The 20,221-nt window shown below is 39.9% G+C and overlaps 2 protein-coding genes across 3 annotated transcripts in view; both read left to right on the top strand.

Annotated features, from left to right (window-relative positions):
- Positions 1–7,390, top strand: part of adam12b (ADAM metallopeptidase domain 12b) — a 90,917-nt gene extending 83,527 nt beyond the window's left edge. For both annotated transcript variants that reach the window (XM_028007798.1, XM_028007799.1), the window contains exons 21-23: positions 961–1,215; positions 6,313–6,488; positions 6,762–7,390. In XM_028007798.1, the coding sequence (XP_027863599.1) occupies positions 961–1,215; positions 6,313–6,488; positions 6,762–6,810 (480 nt within the window). In that variant the 3' untranslated portion in view covers positions 6,811–7,390. The remainder of the gene's footprint in view (positions 1–960; positions 1,216–6,312; positions 6,489–6,761) is intronic.
- A 4,965-nt stretch (positions 7,391–12,355) lies between these two features.
- Positions 12,356–20,195, top strand: dhx32b (DEAH (Asp-Glu-Ala-His) box polypeptide 32b). Its single transcript, XM_028007689.1, has 11 exons — positions 12,356–12,739; positions 12,891–13,084; positions 13,660–14,035; positions 14,120–14,353; positions 15,172–15,265; positions 15,771–15,920; positions 16,648–16,839; positions 17,545–17,685; positions 17,804–17,994; positions 18,907–19,097; positions 19,620–20,195. Exons 1-11 carry the CDS (start codon positions 12,458–12,460, stop codon positions 19,789–19,791), a joined length of 2,217 nt encoding a protein of 738 aa, XP_027863490.1. The 5' UTR covers positions 12,356–12,457; the 3' UTR covers positions 19,792–20,195.
- Positions 20,196–20,221: the final 26 nt, after the last annotated feature.

Below are 20,221 nucleotides of genomic sequence, written 5' to 3'. Positions count from 1 at the left end.
GTTGATCTTTTTTTATAGCTCAGCAGAGTGAATCTCTGAAGCAGCCTGTCCGTTCTTATTATTGTGACATTTGCAGCCAGTTGCACATGTCAGTCTGCATCACAGCAGAGCTCTTTGAATACATCTCCACTGCTGTAATGTGTGTTTGTGCATTTTTGTCCTGCAGCCAAATCCTTTCTGACCATTTAACATGCTTATTGGTAAGTTCTGGACTGAAAAAAATGACAGCTGGTCAGGACATTTGGCCAGACTCTGGCTTTTACAAGTCCAAAAAGTAATATTCAGGTTTTATGAGATCAGCATTACACACCGAGTTAATGGCAGAAATAGCTCCTTCAGGAGTGTACTCCTGGAAAAAAAAAACAAACAAAAAAAAACACAAGGTAAACATAAAAACACTGAACTGGGATCAATTTATGGAAAGGAAAAATAAAGTATGCAGTTAGTGGCAGCAAAAGCTCTGACTGATGCATTTTTTCAGGAAAGAAACATTGTTAAATGCAAAAGTCAAAAGTACTTTCTATATGAAGTAAAACAATGAATACACAGTTGCTATGAGCAACAGCTGTCAGTGGCTTCCTCCAGTAGTAAAACAGTGCCAAACACAGAAGCATTGAGCTAAAACACAGAATACAGAGTTAATGATAGCAGTAACTCTTAATGGCTTTGTCCAGAAAATAAACATGGATAAATGTCGACGCATTAAGCCAGGAATGCTTTCTGTGTCACCAGTTCAACCCTTACCTAGCACCCCGAAAACTCTTACACGTCATTTATTGAGTCCACCAGGACACCGGTCCTCATGAAGGTTCAAAATCATATCAGGTAGTTGGTAAGGTGTCTTAATTTCAAGTGTATGTTTTAGCTTAGTCTTACTATCTGTGTGCACTCTGTCAAACGTTTTGCTTTTTTTAACTTTTGCTAACACTTAATATCGCCACTTCTTTTTTCTTCTTCTAGCCGTCTTTCCTGAGCGCAGAGCCTCTCCTCCCTCCTCACAACTTCCACTCTCACAGCCTGCGCAGGCTTCCCCTCTACCAGCCGCTGCACATCAGCCAGCCCATGCCCATGTCACTGAGCGTGGGCCATCCCACCCTGCCTCCTCTGCCCACCCACTACCACCGAGTCCTGCCCTCCCACTCGTCGGTGTCACCCACTCCTGTACCGCCTTTCCTCAGCCTGCCACGCAAGCAGTCTTTGTACAGAGTGGATCAGGTATGTTTGAGTAATATCAGCGATGTGATTTAATCGGATCATCTCTTTGGGTTTCTAAGCATCCTGGAACGCTCTGAAATGTAACCTTTTGCAGGTCTGTGAAAAGGAAACGTTCTGCTCTGTTGTCTAGATACTACATCCATCCATCACAATGTTTAAGCCTTAAAAGAGGACAGAATAAATGTCAACATTATTAATTTTCCAGTTTAGATTAGATTTTTCAGTAGGCGTTTAGTGTTAATGTACATCTCAGATTTTATTCAGCAGCTAAATGAACATCTTCCCAAGCCTTTAAAAAAACACAATGCCAGGAAATCTTCAAATTGAGTAGTTCCTAAAATAGTTAGTGGCTAAAGAAGATCACAGCACAATTAACAACAGATAAAAATTCACAATCTTTTCAAGCAATAATGTGGGTTTATTCCCCTTGAACAGAAAGTTCTTTATAACATACTGCTTAATTATATGACAAAGCTTAATATTAACATCATCTAAGGCCAGTAGAAGCTCTACATTTCAATACAATTCAGACTTCAGCTTTTCATGTCCTAAAATGTAACAAATACCAGTAGGTTGGAAAGTATTAATTCATCTAAAAAGCTGCTGCTCTTTAAAATATTCATGTAATGTAAAATATATGCAAATTGTACTTAATGACCTAAAACTTGCCACCTGTGTGTCCATTTCTAAAAGGCTGCAGCAAAGCTCGCTGCGGTTGGTTTGTGCCTGCCTGCATATCGACAGCAAAACATTTCAATCTGTCTCCCTCTTTGTGCCCCATCTCCTGAGTGAAGCTCTGCTTTCTGTTGAGTCGGGTGGTATTGGAGGCAGAGGAGATAATAAATCCATCTGTCTGCTCAGGTGGTGGATTCAAAATCTTGACCAGGCATTCCTGAACCAACACTGCAAAAAGAGCCGTTTTGGATTCCAGGAAAGGGATAAAAAAAAAAAAAGAAAAAAGGAAGGAAGAAGATACAAAACTAATTCACTTTTGGCGAACGAACCGAACAGCACTGCAGCTGTATAGCCAGCGAATGAGATTTCGAGCTCCATTAATGCTGTTTATGTTTATGTTTGGCTTCAACCGTTCACATAACCGCCGTTAACTCATTATTCTTGCTTCACATAAATATTGTATAATCCTACTTGCAAATAATTTCCATTATAAAACATAAGCAAAACATCTGGAGGAGGGTGTTTGTATAGTTTAAGTGTGATACCATGGATAAAATAAAAGGAGTAGAAAAACATTAAATTGATGATTAAAACGTTTACTTGTTTAACTTTAATGCTACGCGTTTCAAAAATTGTGGGACTAGAGGAAAAGTTATCATAATTGTTAGATCCGTTTTTCTTTTAAACACCGTAAGCATCTGAGGGAAGCAGCAGTAGTTCTTTTTAAGTAAGTTATAACAACTTCAATTCTCTCATACACCAAACTTCTCCAATAGAGACCCGAAGAGATCTTTCCACAGGGAGATGGTCATTTAACATTATAGTCTTTCCAAAACAACATGAGCGCAATATTTTATTTTCTAATGAAGGTTTATATTGCAAAATATTTTATAACAATAATAAAAAAAACAACAGAGTGTCCAAATGGATTTAAAACGAGGAATTTGGGTCCAATTTCCATTTTTGATTTCTCTGGTAGCGTCTTCGCAACACTGACTTTTCCTGTAGATATCTCAGTTGGTTTTATTTCAGTCCACTAAAAGGAAATTAGCCTTTAAATTAGACTCTAAACTCTAATTAGTCTTATATTGTGACCCAACAACAAGTGCTCACATGGGGTCACCTTAACTTTACAGAGTGAAACAGAGCTGGTAGTTCAATATTAAATATTTTTATGTTATATGTACCCTAATTAAACCAGTCAGCCAATGTATTTAGTAATTTTAGTACAGTTTAGAGAAAAATATATCAAAGATCTGAATACTGTTAAGACTAAAAAAGAAACAGTCTCACAAATTATAAAATATATATATTTTATAAATCTTATTACATTTTTTAACTAGCAAACCCAAATAAAAACGTAAAATAATTGACCACCTCCAGGTTGGTTCAGTTTAACCCACCCAGACTTCCATGGTCTCATTAGAAAATAAAAACCTCTTAATAAGACGTGAGCAGTGTTTCAGACAGCAATGGGGAGGAAAAGAAAACGATTCCAAGTCTGAATCAGCTTTTCCCGTTGTTCACACACAGCGCTGTATCTCTCTCCATCACTCACCATGAATCAGGTGAAATACAGCAGAAAAAGCTGGCGGCTGCAGCCAAAAGTGAGCACACACAGGTGTTATGCATTTCCGAGCTATTGCCACGAAGCTCCCATCCGTAGAAATAGCAGTGACTATTTTCTGGCTAAGCCCAACTGTGCACAGTTTTATGATTATTATTAAATCAGCACATGTCAGAAAGCTTAAACTGACAGAAAAAAAGTAGTTTCTATATCCTGTTGAACAATTTTACCCATTCTGACCTCTAAATAAGAGATTTTCATCCAGGATTTCAGTAAATCAACAGATTCTGAAATAACTAAATAACTGTGCCAAATTTAGTCTCTTACATTGCATTTCCTTTCTATTTTAATGCCAAAGTGCCTTGAATTATTAATAAACCATTCCCTGAAGTTATTATGTTAGGACATAATATTATGGTGTGTGCTTTAACATAATAAGCCTATTATGTTACAGCACAATTAAAACAGGTGTTAAATTCATGGATCTTGGAGATGAGCCGAGATTTTAAACTTTTTGAGAAAAAAATGGATTCACTTTTTTTTGTTAATAAAAATTTTGTTTCCACACCAAACAATGTTATAATATTACATTCACTAGATGATAAAATGCGGCCCATGTTTCTAGAAAAGCAGCCTCAAATTGGGCCTTCTCCCCAATGAATGAGCATGATAATAAATTACTTATTTTGGCCTCAACTGACAGGTTTTGTTTGGGGGGGATCCTCTCTGCTGTCCCCTGACAGAATGCTGCCCTGGGCAGTGAGCCACATTGACCATCTCAATAATTGCCACTGGGTGCCCATAACGGTGTCTCTGTATGAAATTTGTGGGGTGACTGTGCGCCATAAACATTGACGGCTCCCCAGCTGCCAAAACAATAAAACCCCGTTACCTGCTAATATCTTGAAGCCATTTTGGTAGCGATTAATCAGATCGAGAGGGAAGAGACGGCATATGTAGGTCACAGGCACATGAGGGATTCTGCTGGTATTTAACAGCAGGCTAACAACGACAAACAGAACATCAATTTTTAAGAGCGTATTACAAGCTCCCCCGCTGGTTCTGCCTGAATGCCTTCAAACTGACTGCGCCCCACTGATATCAAGGCATTTACTGGGAGAAGAAAAAAAAATTATCTTATAGTTTAAAGAAAACTGCTTGGGAGGGAATTCAAAAGACCTGTTTTTTATATCATGCTTTTTTTCCCCCCTCTAACAACTTATCAGATGCTGGAAATATAAATTAAATAAGCTGTATTTTTGCTGAGGAGAAAAAATTATGTTGTACTTGTCTTTACAAAATCTCAACCCAAATAACTGCATCTTCTCTATATTGAAGCACAGCTACTCAGATAACAATGCAATATTTGATTTTGAATTAACATATATGGAAACATTACCAAGATTTCTCTCAGCATATGAGGTTTTAAGCAAACAATGCCGCTACGAGCTCAGGTCTTGAATTAATGCGCTCAGATAGATTTATCTGTTCAGCTACATCACCTACTCAGGGGCCGGGGATACTGTTTGCTGTTTGGTTGAGTTAATATTTCCACATATTTTTATAATTGGATTACTGGAATCCCCCACTGTTTACCTTTCATCCCCCCACTTGCGCACTTGCTGGGATGTAGACTTGGAGAAAAAAAAAAAAAAACCCTGCTGAGTTGATAATGGAGCTCACTCTGACTGAAACATTCCTTTTTTTAGGCATCTGTGTACCTGAATATGGGAACCTTCTCATTATTAATGAGCAACTTACAATTTCCAACCCAAAACATACAATTTTAATCATCCCAATCAAATATATCGATGGGGTTTTTTTTACCTGTAATAAGACAAAATGTGACAAAAAATTCAAAAGGGGACTAAACGCATGTCCAATCAAGAGAATCAGATTGAGGAATAAAAAATTGATCAGCTGCATTCCTACTTTTACTTAAACCTACAATAGCTAAATGATTCAGTTTCTGTGAACAACCTGGAGAGGAGTAAAGGTCTTTTGCCTCCAAGGAACTTCGATGAATCAGTCACAGGCACCCACCAATCATGTCAGACTCACAGTTGGCGTTTCTATCGCCAAGCGGCTCAGTGAGGTTAAGGTCTTGCCCTGTGTTGACCAGCAAGGTTCCCTCACAATAAACTCTGTAAGCAAAGTCTTCATGAAGCTCATGTGGGACCATTTGAATCATTAAAGGCTTCTTGTTTACCGCAGCCACATAGTTGGAGCAATTGTTATAAGTAGAATATGCGTTTATCACAAAATCTGGAAAACACAGTAATCCCCCAGACGTATATCACTTGGCAAAGTTTTACTGGCAGAAACATGGCTGTGCTGGAGTCCTCTGGGTTCTAAACAAGTTTTCAAGCTGACAGAATTTCCCTATTTTGGTTGAGCTTTATTTTTTTGTTGCTTTTTGTGTGAGTGCACATCACTTTAGGTTTGTCAAACTCTGTGTCTTGGGTACATGTAGGGATTTATTTTTATATTTTTGAGCCTGAGCCTTGAGCTTGTAGCTGAAGTTTATCGCTTTCTCGCCTCCTCACTTAGATTAGTAACACACGGTGGCACCTTATCCAGATAACCTTCCACCGTCACACAGCATCTGCATGGAGGTGATGGAGAAAAGAATGTGGAGGTGGGGATATCATATGTTTGCTGTGTCTATTCAGAGAAGATGCTGAGAACACACTGCCCTCTAGTGAAACATTATTAGAGCATCAACACACCAAATCCTTAAAAAAAAAAAGGAAATCCTGTATGTTCTGGGTCCCATTTTGTTCTATTTGTAAGAATAACATCGAGCAAATGTTTCATTATCAAGTATGTAGATCTATCTTCATTTTCCTTCTCAGGATTTTGAGAAGCCCAGTCCACCACAGAAACCTCTGCCTGCTGATCCGTTAGGGCGGAGCTCTCGACTTGGGTACAGCATCGCACCATCGGGGGTCCACATCCCAGGAACCGGAGCGATCCCAGTACCTATCCCCAAGGTTCCTAGACCGCCGCCCAGCATCCCTTTACCAAACAGGTCTGTCCAACACAAAAGAAAGTCTGTCAGTGTCTCAAGTGTTCATTTCACACTTTGGGCATTTTATTCCTGTGCATATTTGGAGAGTTAATTGGTGAGTGGTGGTATATCTTCTGATAAACCACCAAATGTGAAAAATTAAAGAAAATGTGTAGACCTTTTATTAGTTATGTGACGCTTTGTGTTGATCAATCGCAGAAAATGACAATAAAACACAATCACGTTGACCTAGTTCTGCTTTATTAAACATGGTGACCTTTATTTGTGTTTCAGACCTGTGCCAGCATTGCCCTACAGACCACCAAAGAATCAGGACTGCTGAGTAGTCGACTTTGCAGATGAGTCAAAAGAGAAAATCTCATAAAAAAAGAAAGAAACTACAAAGACTTTCTTGTTTTGCACTAATCTTTGAGACAAGACTCTGTTGGACATGTTGGACCACAGGAAGAGTTGCAAAGTTTCTGGGGAGAAACGAGGATGACCGTCACACCTTGGTGCTACGCCACTAGAAGGTGCTGTCCTCTCTCAGGTACCAATGAACTATTTATCTATTTAACTATTTAACTCTGACATTATAAGCCTGTGTGCAAATGAAGAAGAATTTTCCACAAGCAGGATTTGAGCAAAAGGAGAAATCAAGAGTCATTTATAAAATTTGTTTTACATTATTTTTACTTTTTTTTTTTTTTAAATATGTGCTTACATTGAAGAGTCTTTTTTTAGCAATTGATTTTAATTGAGTGATGGAACTGTAGACCAAGTCAAACTTGATTACAGTTGAAGGAAAACGGGGCACAAGTCAGTTTAACAGCGTTATTTATTTAGTTATTCTATTCATAGGGTTTTCAATATCAAAACACTTTCTCTGTATTCTATCTGCCATTGTACTTGGCAAACAAAAATATAAGCAATTACCAACGAGAAAATATGATTTCCAAGATGACGCTAGATGGAAAATGATTCTGATTGGCTCACATCAAGGCACCTAAATTCCCTTTCACTGCCTCTGAGAAGTGTTGGATGCTCAACATGTTCTACCGATTCAGACGAGACGTCAGAAACCGAGCGCTGACAGATTCCACAGACTGATCGTGTTCCAGCGAATTCCTCCAGCAACCAATTCATCAGTATTAACGCCAGTGTTTGTATGTTTAACATTCACGCTCACTTCGTCCTCCATCCTGAGAGCCAAGCCAGATGACCTCAGCGCTGTCAGCTCTCCAAGTTCCACACTCTAAGTCAAACAACATGTTTTTCTGTTCCTTTGTTGATGTTTTTTTCCCCACTCTTTTGTTCTTTTACGAGTATTGATTTTTGCATTGCTTTGCTGTTTCTCCCTGTGCATTTACAGACTTAATCATGGGATATTTAGAGTGCAGTGTTGCACTTATGGGCACTTTTTCAGTTCATCCTAAATTTCACCGCAACACAATGAAAGTCAGTTACGTCCTGCTTTGTATTTCTTTACAAAAAAAATGTCTTGATCTTGTTAAAGTGTGAAACAGTTGGCATGACGGCTCACTGTTGGAACATAAACATTAAAGCTGTGTGAATTGTGTGGTAAATGTGTTTGTAAGGACTGTTCACCGAGTTTACTGTAAAGTGTAACTATTGTGTCTGTTGCCATTTTCATTTTGTTCTTATCTCTTTGTTTTACAAGCACAGAAATGTAAGAACTGCTCTGCAGCTGAGCCCCATTTATCCTCAGTGAGAACCTGATATTTAACTCTTGAGCGTCGCAAATGAACTGTGAGGCCTGACTGTTGATTTCAGAGGTCAAATAAAGTTTTTTTTGTGATAATGAAAAACAATTGTTTTATTTTATTTTTGACTCATAAACTCTGCTGCAACAAATAATGTGTTTCTGTCCACAGAATTGAGGACAGAAACTCAACTTTTGCAACTTTTGAAGTTGCAAAAGTTTGATTTTGGTTGATTAATACTGCCACCTGCTGGGTAATACATGTCATTACAACAACAAAAGAGAGAACTCGGGTCTCTCCACCCCGTCATGATGTCACATTTTAAGACTGCCACAGAGAAAATTAACAAAAGCATTAACCTTTGTAATGCTTGAGTCAGATCACAGGTACTGACATGTATCACAATGTGAAATATATCTAAAAAAAAAGAAATCTTGAGTTATTTTTAATTTAATTTATTTGAAGAAGTGAATTAACAGAATTATCATGGCAATGTTATCAGTGGGATTCCTATCTGATGAGTTTGTTAGCCAATTGAGTTCCTTGATGCCATGGTCATTAAACCAGATAATAGTGCTTTTGGCAGTGAGGGCAGCACCAAATCTTGCTGGAAAACGAAATCAGCATTTCTATAAATCTTGTCAGCAGAGTGTGCGAGATGGCTACACAACAATCACTAACTAAAAAACCATCACAATGGACCAGAAGCAATATATACCTTTATACTCTGGCACTTTGATTTTGAAATCATTAATGCAATATTTACTTTAATCAATTTTCTTCTTAACCTAAAATGCTTTTGACATTGTCTGTGATTCCGTGGTTTAACACATGAAACGTCACTTATCCCATGTCCATATATTTGTTTGGTAACTTATAAAGAACTTACCCCAATCGCATTCGACACCTTCCCCAAACTCTAGAAGGATTGACCTTTGCTCCATAATCCAGTGAACACACAGCTTATTTAGCATTATTCTTTAGTGCCTTACCCTCATTGTGGGTGTCAGTAACTATCTTGTGGTCTGCAGAAATCTCATGTTTCTGTTTCAAATATATATATTTTATATATATATAATATATATATATATATATATATATATATACTGTATATTTGTATTTGTAATCTTGAGCAATATTCCAGTTTTCTGAGACACATAATTTGGGATTTTCATTCTCTAAGCCTTCACCATCTAAAAATGAAATAAAGGCTCGAATGATTTCACTCTAGGTTTAATGAATATACCACGAGTGCATAGGTTCTCTAACCTATGCACACAATTCATTTCTTGGTTGTACCTTTATTTAAAGACAGTAATATCAAAAGTCAAAAATTCCTGTCATATACACAGACACCTACCTTGAATTTCTGTGACTATAAACAAGAAAAACATAAAAATGTGTATCAGAATATATATCAAAGAAAGTTAATTCTCCATAACATTGTAGTATAAATCAGTCTTCACATATTTGCTTAGGGCTGCACAGTGGCGCAGTTGGTAGCACTGTTGCCTTGCAGCAAGAAGGTCCTGGGTTCGATTCCCGGCCGGGGTCTTTCTGCATGGAGTTTGCATGTTCTCCCTGTGCATGCGTGGGTTCTCTCCGGGTACTCCGGCTTCCTCCCACAGTCCAAAAACATGACTGTCAGGTCAATTGGTTTCTCTAAATTCTCCCTAGGTGTGTGTTGTGTGTGAATGGTTGTTTGTCCTGTATGTCTCTGTGTTGCCCTGCGACAGACTGGCGACCTGTCCGGGGTGTACCCCGCCTCTCGCCCGGAATGTAGCTGGAGATGGGCACCAGCAACCCTCCCGACCCCATTAGGGACAAGGGTGAACGGAAAATGGATGGATGGACATATTTGCTTTTGTTTTAGCCAATGTTTCGTCTGGGAAAAGAAAACTCTAAGATCAGTTCCAATTTTATTCCTGAAGGTGTTGGTCTCTGTGTGCAGGTGAGGTTTTCTGAATCAGGTTACTGTGGGACTGACCACCTGTCTGAGCTCAGGGATCACGGCATCATGGAAATTCTCATGGCATCATGGGAATTCTCATGGCATCATGGGAATTCTCACGGCATCATGGGAATTCTCATGCCAGCATGGGAATTCTGGCTCTTTCGGCTCCAAAGTGGCTCTTCAGATTTTTTCCCCCCTTAATTTATTATCCAACAGAAAAATGTTGTAAAATGAATGAGAGCTCATAGTCTGAAATGACTATATTCAACAGCTTTTCTTCTGGGTCAGCGTAAAGTGAAATGTGCATTTTAAGTTTTAAAATACCATATGAGTTTGTTGTATGGCGTTTGATGGTTACATTTACAGATTTACCTGCGGACAATTGATGGAACAGAAACCTTTAATTCAGAAATCTTCCCATTTTGTCTAAAACTTGTGTTTGCATTGAACCAGCAATCAGAAAACATGCTTCTGTTACATGGCAGTTTACTGCTCTAATGTAATGGGTTTTAAATGTTTTCTTTTATGAAAAACACACCAACAATTAATCTCAGCCTCTGAAAGGAGTGAAGGGATTATTTAAATCCACAAGGAGGCGTCCTGAACTGCCTTACACTGAAGACTGAGCATGAAAGAGAATTAAACCCAACCATATTGTTTTAGTATAATGTGGAAACAAGTTACACACAGAAAATGTACATTTTAACACCATTTGTGGCTTATGATGGTATAAGAAATACACTATTTGCTTGTTTATATTCTGTATTGTTCAATGGACTGAGACACTGCTATGATTTTCCCCCCTCCATGTATGGGAAGCACTGTGCTGCCATGACGCTGTGACATAATTCAGGATAACAGCCGACAGCTGATGGAAAGTTTTTAGGGGGTGTAACCACACTGATCTGTTGTCTTAATATTCAATTTGATGAATAAAAATATGACGCAACTTCTGCGTGAGCGTTTGAAAAAAAATGAGGCTATCACGTGGCCGCACAGAGATACAAAACTGTCGGTCTGATTTTCATGAACTTTGGGAACCTGGATTGATAATGAATCATTATTAATGATATTTTCTGATCTCCCAAGACGCGGAATCCAAATGAACGCCCAGCCTTATGACTAAAACATTTGTGGATTCGAATGAAATCATGTCAGTGTTTATCGAGGCCTAGTTTGGCTCGTTGTACTTGGAAACTGATCTTACGATTTTTCGATTCCCAGACGAAACATTGGCTAAAACAAAAATAAGTATGAAGACTGATTTATACCGCCCTACACTGTTATGGAGAATTGGCTTTCTCTGACATACATTTTTGTTTTTCTTGTTTATAGTCGCAGTTATTCAAGGTAGGTGTGTATATGACAGGATTTTTTTTTTTTACTTTTGATATTACTGTCTTTATATAAAGGTGCAACCACGAAATGAATTTTGTGCGTAGTTTAGAAAACCTGGTCTTAGTCTTGACTCGGTTTCGACTTCCCTCGGTCTTGATCTCGGACCCTAAAAGTCTTGGCCTTGGTGTTGACTTGGTCTCGGGTTAGGTGGTCTTGACCATATGGTCTTGACTACAACATTGACCTTTTCCACTCAAAACAAACGTCATTCATCTCTCTGATCTCTCAACAAAACATGATCACATTGCCATCTACTGGCAACGTCAAGCAATTAACTTTCTTCTTACTACACGACACTAATATTTTGAGGCGCACCCGTCATAAAGTTCATCTACCTAAATCATTTTTTTATATTTAAATATACATGGCCTGTCGAGACTCTTTATTGTAGTATTCATAACTCATCTTAATTTTGAAATATTATTTTTTTCTTTAATATAAGAGCAAACCAAGACAGTAAAGTATTTTTTACATCAAATTTACAGAGTAAACACAGTTATGTGGAAATATTGCAAAGAATAAAAGCAGATCAGAGCTACTTTACTACCAAGCGTCTCCTCAAATAGCAAATTAATTTCTAAATGTCATCACATTTAAACAAATGTGTAATTCCACAGTGGGCAGATTGTGGTGGTTGTTGTTATGCTGTTCATTGTAAACACCAGGCCCCTTGAGCCAATCTGCTCAAATCAATGCGTGTGTGCGTGTGTGTTGTGTGCTGATGCCCACACTACTTCTGTGGGATTAACGCCCACATGACAGTGCTGGGCTGGGCTCCCACTGAGCCTTTCACTTGGCTTCACTTGCAGAGGCGGTCCCTGTTGCCGTCTAGCAGAGCCGTGGACCTCCCCAAACTAAATCTGTATGGACCTGGACATGAGGTGGTGGTCAGGAAAACTGAAAACTCAAGTGAGATGGAGCAACACATGTTGAGCTTGAGTGGAGAATGCTGCTTCGAAGGGAAGTCCCCGTGTTGTTCAGACTCCGAGACTTTGAGTCAGGGAGACAAAGAATACGATGATATCCTGGAGCTTAATCAGTTTGATGGACTTCCTTACTCATCAAGGTTTTACAAACTGCTAAAAGAAAGGAAAGAGCTGCCGGTGTGGAGAGCAAAGGATGAATTTATGGATTCTTTGACCAAAGGACAGTTTGTGGTTCTTAGTGGCTTTGCCAAAACTGGAAGAAGCTCTCAAGTGAGTACCTTACATCTTTTCTCTGTAGAAAATCATTAAAGCTTTTAGCAATGCAAAGACAAAGTGATTTTTTTTTTTTTTTTTTAGTGAAACAATTTCATTTTCTGCTAACTATTGGGGAGTAATCCATCCCACTTTTGTTTTGCATCAGATTCCACAGTGGTGTGCTGAATTCTGCCTCTCGGTCCGGTTCCAGCATGGGATGGTGGTGTGCACCCAGATTCATCCACAGCAGGCGGTTGATCTCGCTCTGAGAGTGGCCGATGAGATGGACATCAACATCGGTCATGAGGTCGGGTACACCATTCCCTTGGAAACTTGCTGCACCAGTGAAACTTTCCTCAGGTAATGAAAAAGTGGTGCTGCAAAATTTTAAAAAAGCAAAAAAAAAACAGACCAACTTTTTTTTTTTTTCATTACACACACTGCTAAATCAACTGGCCTTTTATTAAATCTCAGCCGAGAGGAGAACAAAAGACTAGAGGGGCTCTTTTCAGCTGCTGCGTCACAGCTGCCCCGCTCAATGTCCACCCATATGTCACACTCGCCATGTGGGTGCCTCATAAGTCAGCTGGGGGACAAAGGAACTCTGCCCTGTGGGGGTTTGGGGTAGATGAGATAAACAAGCGGTAGTAAAAGAAACACTGTGATAAAAGGTAATTTCTAAATTTAATTAAATACGACAAGTGAACCTGAAATGGTAATAAAGTCTCTCTTATTAGGAAGCCATTCCTAAGTATATCTTTAAAAAAAATTAAAAGTACCAGTATATATTTTAATTTTACAATAATGCAGACCTGAAAATACCTCCTCCAAACTACACGTAAAGACTGTAACAGTCCTTGAGATTTGCCATCTAGACACGGCAGACTTGAATAAAGGATTAACCAAACTTTTTTTTTTAATCAATTTTGCTTCAGGTATTCTACAGATGATATGCTGCTGAGGGAAATGATGTCAGACCCTTTGCTTGAACGTTACGGTGTGGTGATCGTGGACCAGGCCCACCAGAGGACCGTTGCTACCGATGTGCTTTTGGGTCTGCTGAAAGAAGTCGCCCTGCAGAGGCCAGAGCTCCGTGTGGTCCTCCTGTCTGCGACCAAACCGGACCCCAAGCAGCTGAACCTCTTCACTGGGTCGGCACTGCCAGCCATCCACCTGGAGGCCCCAGAGGTTGGGGAGGTGGCGTACAGCAGCACAGGTGACAACTACTTCTGTTCTGCTCTCCGTCTCGTGCTGGAGATCCATCGCTCCAAGGAGCCGGGGGATGTGGTTGTGTTTCTGGTGACGATGCAGGTAAGACCTGACGTCTTACCTGACGTCCTAAGTCTGACAAAATAGTTTTGTTTTTGAATTATCTCTGTGTATGTCTTCAATTAGGAAATAGATCTGGCCCATAACATCCTGTGTCATGAAAAGCGAGGCTTGCCACCTGGTCTGGGTGAGCTGCTGCCCATAGCTGTACATCCTGACCAACCTGGGAGTCTACCGATGTTTGGGGAAGAGGAGGGTCAGACCAGACGAGTGTTCCTCACAAGCAGTCCAAATGAGGACTTCTTCTGGGCTTATAGCTCAATTAACTTTGTTATTGATGCTGGAGTGGAAAAAAAATATGTAAGTTTTGCATGATTTCTTGTGCTCTTGTGATCTCGCAGCGATCAGATATTTGTGGCCAATTCAGCCAGCTGTACTTTATGAACTAAAAACTTTTCTTTCTATTTTATGAATCCGCTTAAAACATCTTAACAATACAAAGTTTGTTGTAAAATAAAACAATAATTAAAAACAGAAAAATATCAAAAAACGTCCAAGGTCAAATATCTGCATTCCTGAAACTCAAAGAATTCAGTAAAGTAACCTGGATTCAGGTCAGAGGTATTTTAACAGGTGAAAATCCAACTGCAGAAACTTCCAACACAACTCAATTATATTTCACAATTATTTTTTCCTTTTCTGTTTTTCTGCACATTTCAAAATGACCCATATCACAAAGCAACAGTTCGGTTCATCCTAATACCTAATGTTCTTAATATAAGGAACAAATACTTTCACACCACGTGAGGGAGCGAGGTAGCAGCTGTTTTTGCTCTACTATTAAACAGTATTTTATTAATAATTCTAAACAAGAAAAAATATTGCAGAGTTGCTATTTTACACATCCTGTATTATTTTGTGTATGTGTCTAGCATTATCAGTACAGTGAATAGCATTTGCTTAGCTTCCTGTTATCTGCTGATGTCTGTGCGAACAGCCTCAGCAGAGATGCTATATCAGAGTGTATGTTTGTGTATCATAGATGCCAGTGAAGTGTATTAAAAGAAAAAGAACAAAAAAATATCCTTGCTTCTGTGATGCAGGGAAAAAAACTTTTTTAAAGACGTAAATATATAGTTCTGGACCTCTCTAACTCCTCTGTGTCATTGCTTTTGCAGGTTTACAACCCGAGAATCAGAACAAACTCTGTCATCATCCAGCCAATCAGCTCAGGTCAAAGCGAGTGCCGCAAACAGCTGGCTGGTCCAACAGGTGAGCATGTTTTAGGTACTTCTTGCTGGTTAGATGACCCTTTGACCTTCAAAATCTGCTAGAATCTATGATTGCCAAATCTCAGAGGTGTTGTTTTGGACATGGTGTCTGTGCAAGCCAGTAGAGGATAGTGAACTTACTTCCATGTTCAATAAAACCAGTTTGAGTTCATTTAAACTTTGCAAATTGATAAAATTCAGTCACCCAAAGAAGAGCATTCTGTGGCTTTTCAACAATGTACATGTTTAGCAACAATTCAATCATGTCAAGAGAATATCTCCCATCAAAACCAAGCTGTTGTTTACACCAAATCGTGAACCAGCATCTGAGCGGACAGCCAGAACCAAATTGCATCAGTCTGGTGTTTTTCAGTCTGTTATCGTCCATTTTTTTTCCTTAGCCAGCTAATTGATCTATCTGGGTTTAATAAAGTGGCCAATGAGTGAATGTAAATCTGTAGTTGTGATTATCCAGCTGTGTGTAAGATTACCGTCCTGTCCTGCAGGCAAGTGTTTTCACCTTTACCCGAAAGAGAGACAGCTTCCTGCAAAGATTCGTCCTCGTATTGTGGAGTCTGACATCACCTCCACCGTGCTGTTCCTAAAGAGGATGGAGATCGCCGGGCTGAGTCACTGTCACTTTATCGACAGGCCAGGTGAGATTTATGTGTTCACAGGCTTAAAACAAGCAAAAAAAACCAAAAAACATTGAATATTTTGATGCTTTTGCAACAGGTAAGCCAGTGTTCATCCCTAAAAATTCACTTATTGTTGGACAAGAGAATCTTTCGGTCCAATCGGTTTTGTTCTCTTTTTGCTCCAGCAGACAGGAACTTTTTTTTTCTTTTTGTTATTATTGAAAGGCAGTGAGCCATGCTTCAGCTGAGCCGACAGCTCCTGTTCTGTGAGCATCCTTTCAGCGCTGACCTCCTTCCGTGTGCTTTTGTTCTCGTCGGATTTATGCACAAAAAAGCACCACAAAACACGCACACACACTCATTAGCTGATTAGAGCACAGGCATGGCTGAGCCGGTGTGAGGGTGAGCAGATAATAGGAAACCTTTCTTTCCCTCTTGTTTCGGCTTTCTCATTTAACACTATTAAAAAAAAAAACTAACTCATAACATGAACCAGTTTTTATTTTGCGTAGCGGTATGAGGCAGATGTTGGCGAGGATTACATCTTTGTAATCTGCTGCTGCCCTTACGTTCTCAACATTCCCAGCAGGATGCTAGACTTTGAATACTTAAAGTAGATTTGTGTGGAATTAATGATCACCCAGTTTAAATACGGTTAAATACAGTTATAAATCCTCTTTCCTTTGCTCGTGTCTAACATTTTGAACATTATCCCACACGCCTCCTTTGAAATCTCTCTTTCCAGACCCTGGAGGTCTAATGCAGGCACTGGAGGAGCTGGACTACCTGGCAGCTCTGGATAACGACGGGAACCTTTCTGAGATGGGCATCATCATGTCTGAGTTCCCACTGGAGCCTCAAATGGCCAAGACTGTGCTGGCCTCCTGTGAGTTTGACTGTGTCAACGAAGTGGTCATCATTGCAGCCATGCTAGCAGGTGATGTATGGGATTTTAACAAAAAACAATGGGCACGCGCAAAATCATGCAGTCACTTAAAGTGTTTCTCTGTGGTTTTCACCTTTTGCTATAGTACAACCATAAATGTCAATGGATGCTACTGGGATTTGATCAAATATACCAACACAAATAAATTCATAACAGATTAGAAAATTGTCTTGTGCATTTGTATCCACCAGATTTACTCCAAACCCCTGAATAAAATCATTTGCAACCAGCTATCACTTTTTCACTTTGTGCACTTTGTGTCTCTTGATAGCCAGAGAAACAGTGAAACAGTTCATGTCAAAGTTCTTGCATCAGAAGGGCCCAGTCAAAATTGTTTCTACGATGTATTGACTAAGGGGGACTGAATACAAATGCATACAACACTTTTCAGATTCTTATTAAATATAAAAACCATGCATAATTTCACTTCCGCTTCACCGTTATTTACAGATAGATATAGGCACCACAACTTCTCTATGACAATCGGGATGGATGGATGGATGGATGGATGGATGGATGGATGAATGGATGGATGGATGGACTATTTTGTTGGTCTGTCACAAAAAATCCTTATAAAATCCATTGATGTTGTGGTTTGAAATATGATCAGATGTGTAAATGTTCAGCTTGCATGAGCATGTTTATATGAGCACCAACTGTATTAGTAAGTAAGTATTATCTTTTGTATCTTTTTAGCGCCCTCTTGCTTCATGGTTCCGGCTGTGGAGCTGAAGCCAGAGGCAGCCCAGTACCGCATGAAGTTCCAGCACCCGGAAGGAGACCACTTCACCCTCATCAACATCTTCAAGGCTTTCAAACAGTGTCAGCAGGATGAATGTCAGTTCAGGGGAAAAAAAACAAAACAAAAAACAGTGACATTAGGCCATATTAATTCCCATTTCACCATCTAACTCTCGAAATCCTTCCTCGCCACATTCTTTCCCTGCTGTGTCAGACTGCGATGAAGAGAAGTGGTGTCAGGACTTCTTCTTCAACCACACTGCCCTGCTGACGGCCGATGCTCTTCGAACCGAGCTCACTGACACGCTGAGGAGAATCGAGCTGCCTGTCTCAACACCCGCCTTTGGCTGCCGAGGCAACACGGTCAACATCAAGAGAGCCCTGCTCGCAGGGTTTTTCATGCAGGTCAGATATTGCAGCTATTGTTGCCTGGTGGGTGCACTGTGGGATATTTACAGGCTCATGTAATCTGAATATACATTTGCAATTATACTGGCTGTTCTTTATTGGTCTTTAAATGCCTACAGTAAGATGGTGTTTCTGGCTTGAAGGAAGGTTCAATGATCTCTCCCTGACCAATTAAATGACAGAAAAAGTGAGATTTCCTTCTATATTTTCAGGTTTGGCTGTAGGTAATGTGCAATAAAGAAGTGCTGACCTTATTATAGATTTACATTGTCCATCTAAACCAGCGTTTCTCAATTCCGGTCCTCAGGCCCCCCTGCATGTTTTAGGTGTTTCCCTTCTGCTACACACCTGGATTGAATCTATGGGTGATCAACAGGTTTCTGCAGCACTTGATGGTCATGCAATCATTTGAATCAGCTGTTCTGGAATAGAGGCACATCTAAAACATGCAGAGCAGGGAGGCCTGAGGACTGGAATTGAGAAGCGCTGATCTAAACCAACCTAACCATATCTAACAAAGCAATTGCCTCTCTTTTACATCATCAAATAATTGTGATTAACCACATATTCTGGGAAGCTGACTTGAATTACACTGCAGCACCCAGACCTGAATACTGTCACACTGCTGCAACAAATTCAGCCTGATATTAAGAGATTCAATCACGCTTCAGAAATTAGGATGCTGTGGGGCATAGCCAATTGATGCAGCTGTCAGGGATTTTATTCCAGCATGTCTTTTCTTATTGACTTAGATTTGTCCTCTATTTGTTTCCCACTCAAAGGGGAAAAAAAATCATATGATGCACTTTCTGTTTGCATGCTCCATCTCTCTCTCCCTCTGTCTCTCTCTTTATTGTTTCATAAATCTTCCTATGGAGTGACTCTTGCTTTGGCTCTGATTCCCCTCAGGTGGCTCGGGATGTTGATGGATCGGGGAACTATTTCATTCTGACTCATAAACACGTGGCACAGATCCATCCGATGTCTGGATATGGAGCCAAGAGCCCCAAGCTGGGCCTACCGGAGTGGGTGCTCTTCCACGAGCACACGTTCTCGGATGACAACTGCCTCTGCACCGTCACCCACATAACGCCTGAGGAGTAAGCCTTGTTAACTTTTCTTCCCCCTCCTTGAGCACTTTCATTCATGCACTCAATTTTTTCAAAAACTGGCTACGTAGCAGATTCACAGCTCAAGCTGCAGCCTCTCTTACTGCTTGAAAGCGCCCTGCAGAAACCCCGCAGTATCTTGGCTCAAACTTAATCAGACAGACACGTTCTCCTGACCCCTTTGAACCATATTTAAAGTCTCGGTTCGGGAGAGACTAGTCGTGCTGGCTGTGGAGCGAGGAATTACAAATCTTGTTCTTTAGTGTCTGCTTGCTGGAGAGAGGATTACAGATTGCCCAGAACCACTGAAATGCCGAGCAGCAGCTTAGAGTGTAAATGTAAAGCTTTGCTGACTGACTGATGCCCGTCTGCGTTTCATAATCTTCGGATGTTGATTTAAGGGTTTGAAACTGAGAAGTGTCCTGTGTCTTCAGTCCATCAAAAGTCGGCATTTCTCAAGACTGAAAATATGTTTCATTGAATCACTTCAGCACATTTACTCCTTGATTGCAGGTTCGTTCAAATGACGCCACAGTACTTTTTCTACAACTTGCCATCGAGTGAGAGCAAAGACCTCCTGCAGAATATCCTGAACGGCGGAGCGTCTCAGAACGAGGAGGACAAGAGCTCGTCAAGCCAGGAACCCCAGGAAGACCAGACGTCTGACCGCTGCGTCATACAGTGACTGTCAGTGCCGCCACTTCCAGTCACAGCTGAACTAACTAAGACCTAGCTTGTCTTCACTTCTAGCATCGACACCATCCGGATAGCTGAGCTGTTGCCACAATGTCCTCGATTTTTATTTCTAGCATTCACCTTTCCCTCCATTTGTGGCCCTCTTCCTTTTCTTTATCAGTCAAGGTTTTATTTTAAATAGTAATGTACAGTGCACTAATATAAAAATTAAAATATTTAACATATATGTTTGGCATTATTGCTCAGTACAAATGAGATATTTACATACATTGGTTATAATTTTAAGACTAAAGACGCACTTGAGTCATTGTTTTTACTGGGTGGACTGACAAAACAGTTATTAAAAAGTGCAATTTGGTACAAAAGTTTGAATTTAATTAGGGTAAAACTTCTGCATACAGGGTCAAATATGTACACTA

The sequence above is a fragment of the Xiphophorus couchianus genome, chromosome 22 (assembly GCF_001444195.1).
Source record: "Xiphophorus couchianus chromosome 22, X_couchianus-1.0, whole genome shotgun sequence".
Classification (NCBI taxonomy): Eukaryota; Metazoa; Chordata; class Actinopteri; order Cyprinodontiformes; family Poeciliidae; genus Xiphophorus; species Xiphophorus couchianus.
The sequence above is the reverse complement of the archived record's forward strand: the minus strand, read 5'-3'. Positions and strand labels throughout refer to the sequence as shown.

Bases quoted from the DNA above. Each gene is read 5' to 3' on its own strand.
- dhx32b (XM_028007689.1), top strand. From the start codon at position 12,458: ATGGAGCAACACATGTTGAGCTTGAGTGGAGAATGCTGCTTCGAAGGG. The intron at 13,085-13,659 runs GTAATGAAAAAG...ATTTTGCTTCAG, and splicing joins ACCAGTGAAACTTTCCTCAG to GTATTCTACAGATGATATGC. The intron at 17,686-17,803 runs GTCAGTTCAGGG...CTGCTGTGTCAG, and splicing joins ACAGTGTCAGCAGGATGAAT to ACTGCGATGAAGAGAAGTGG.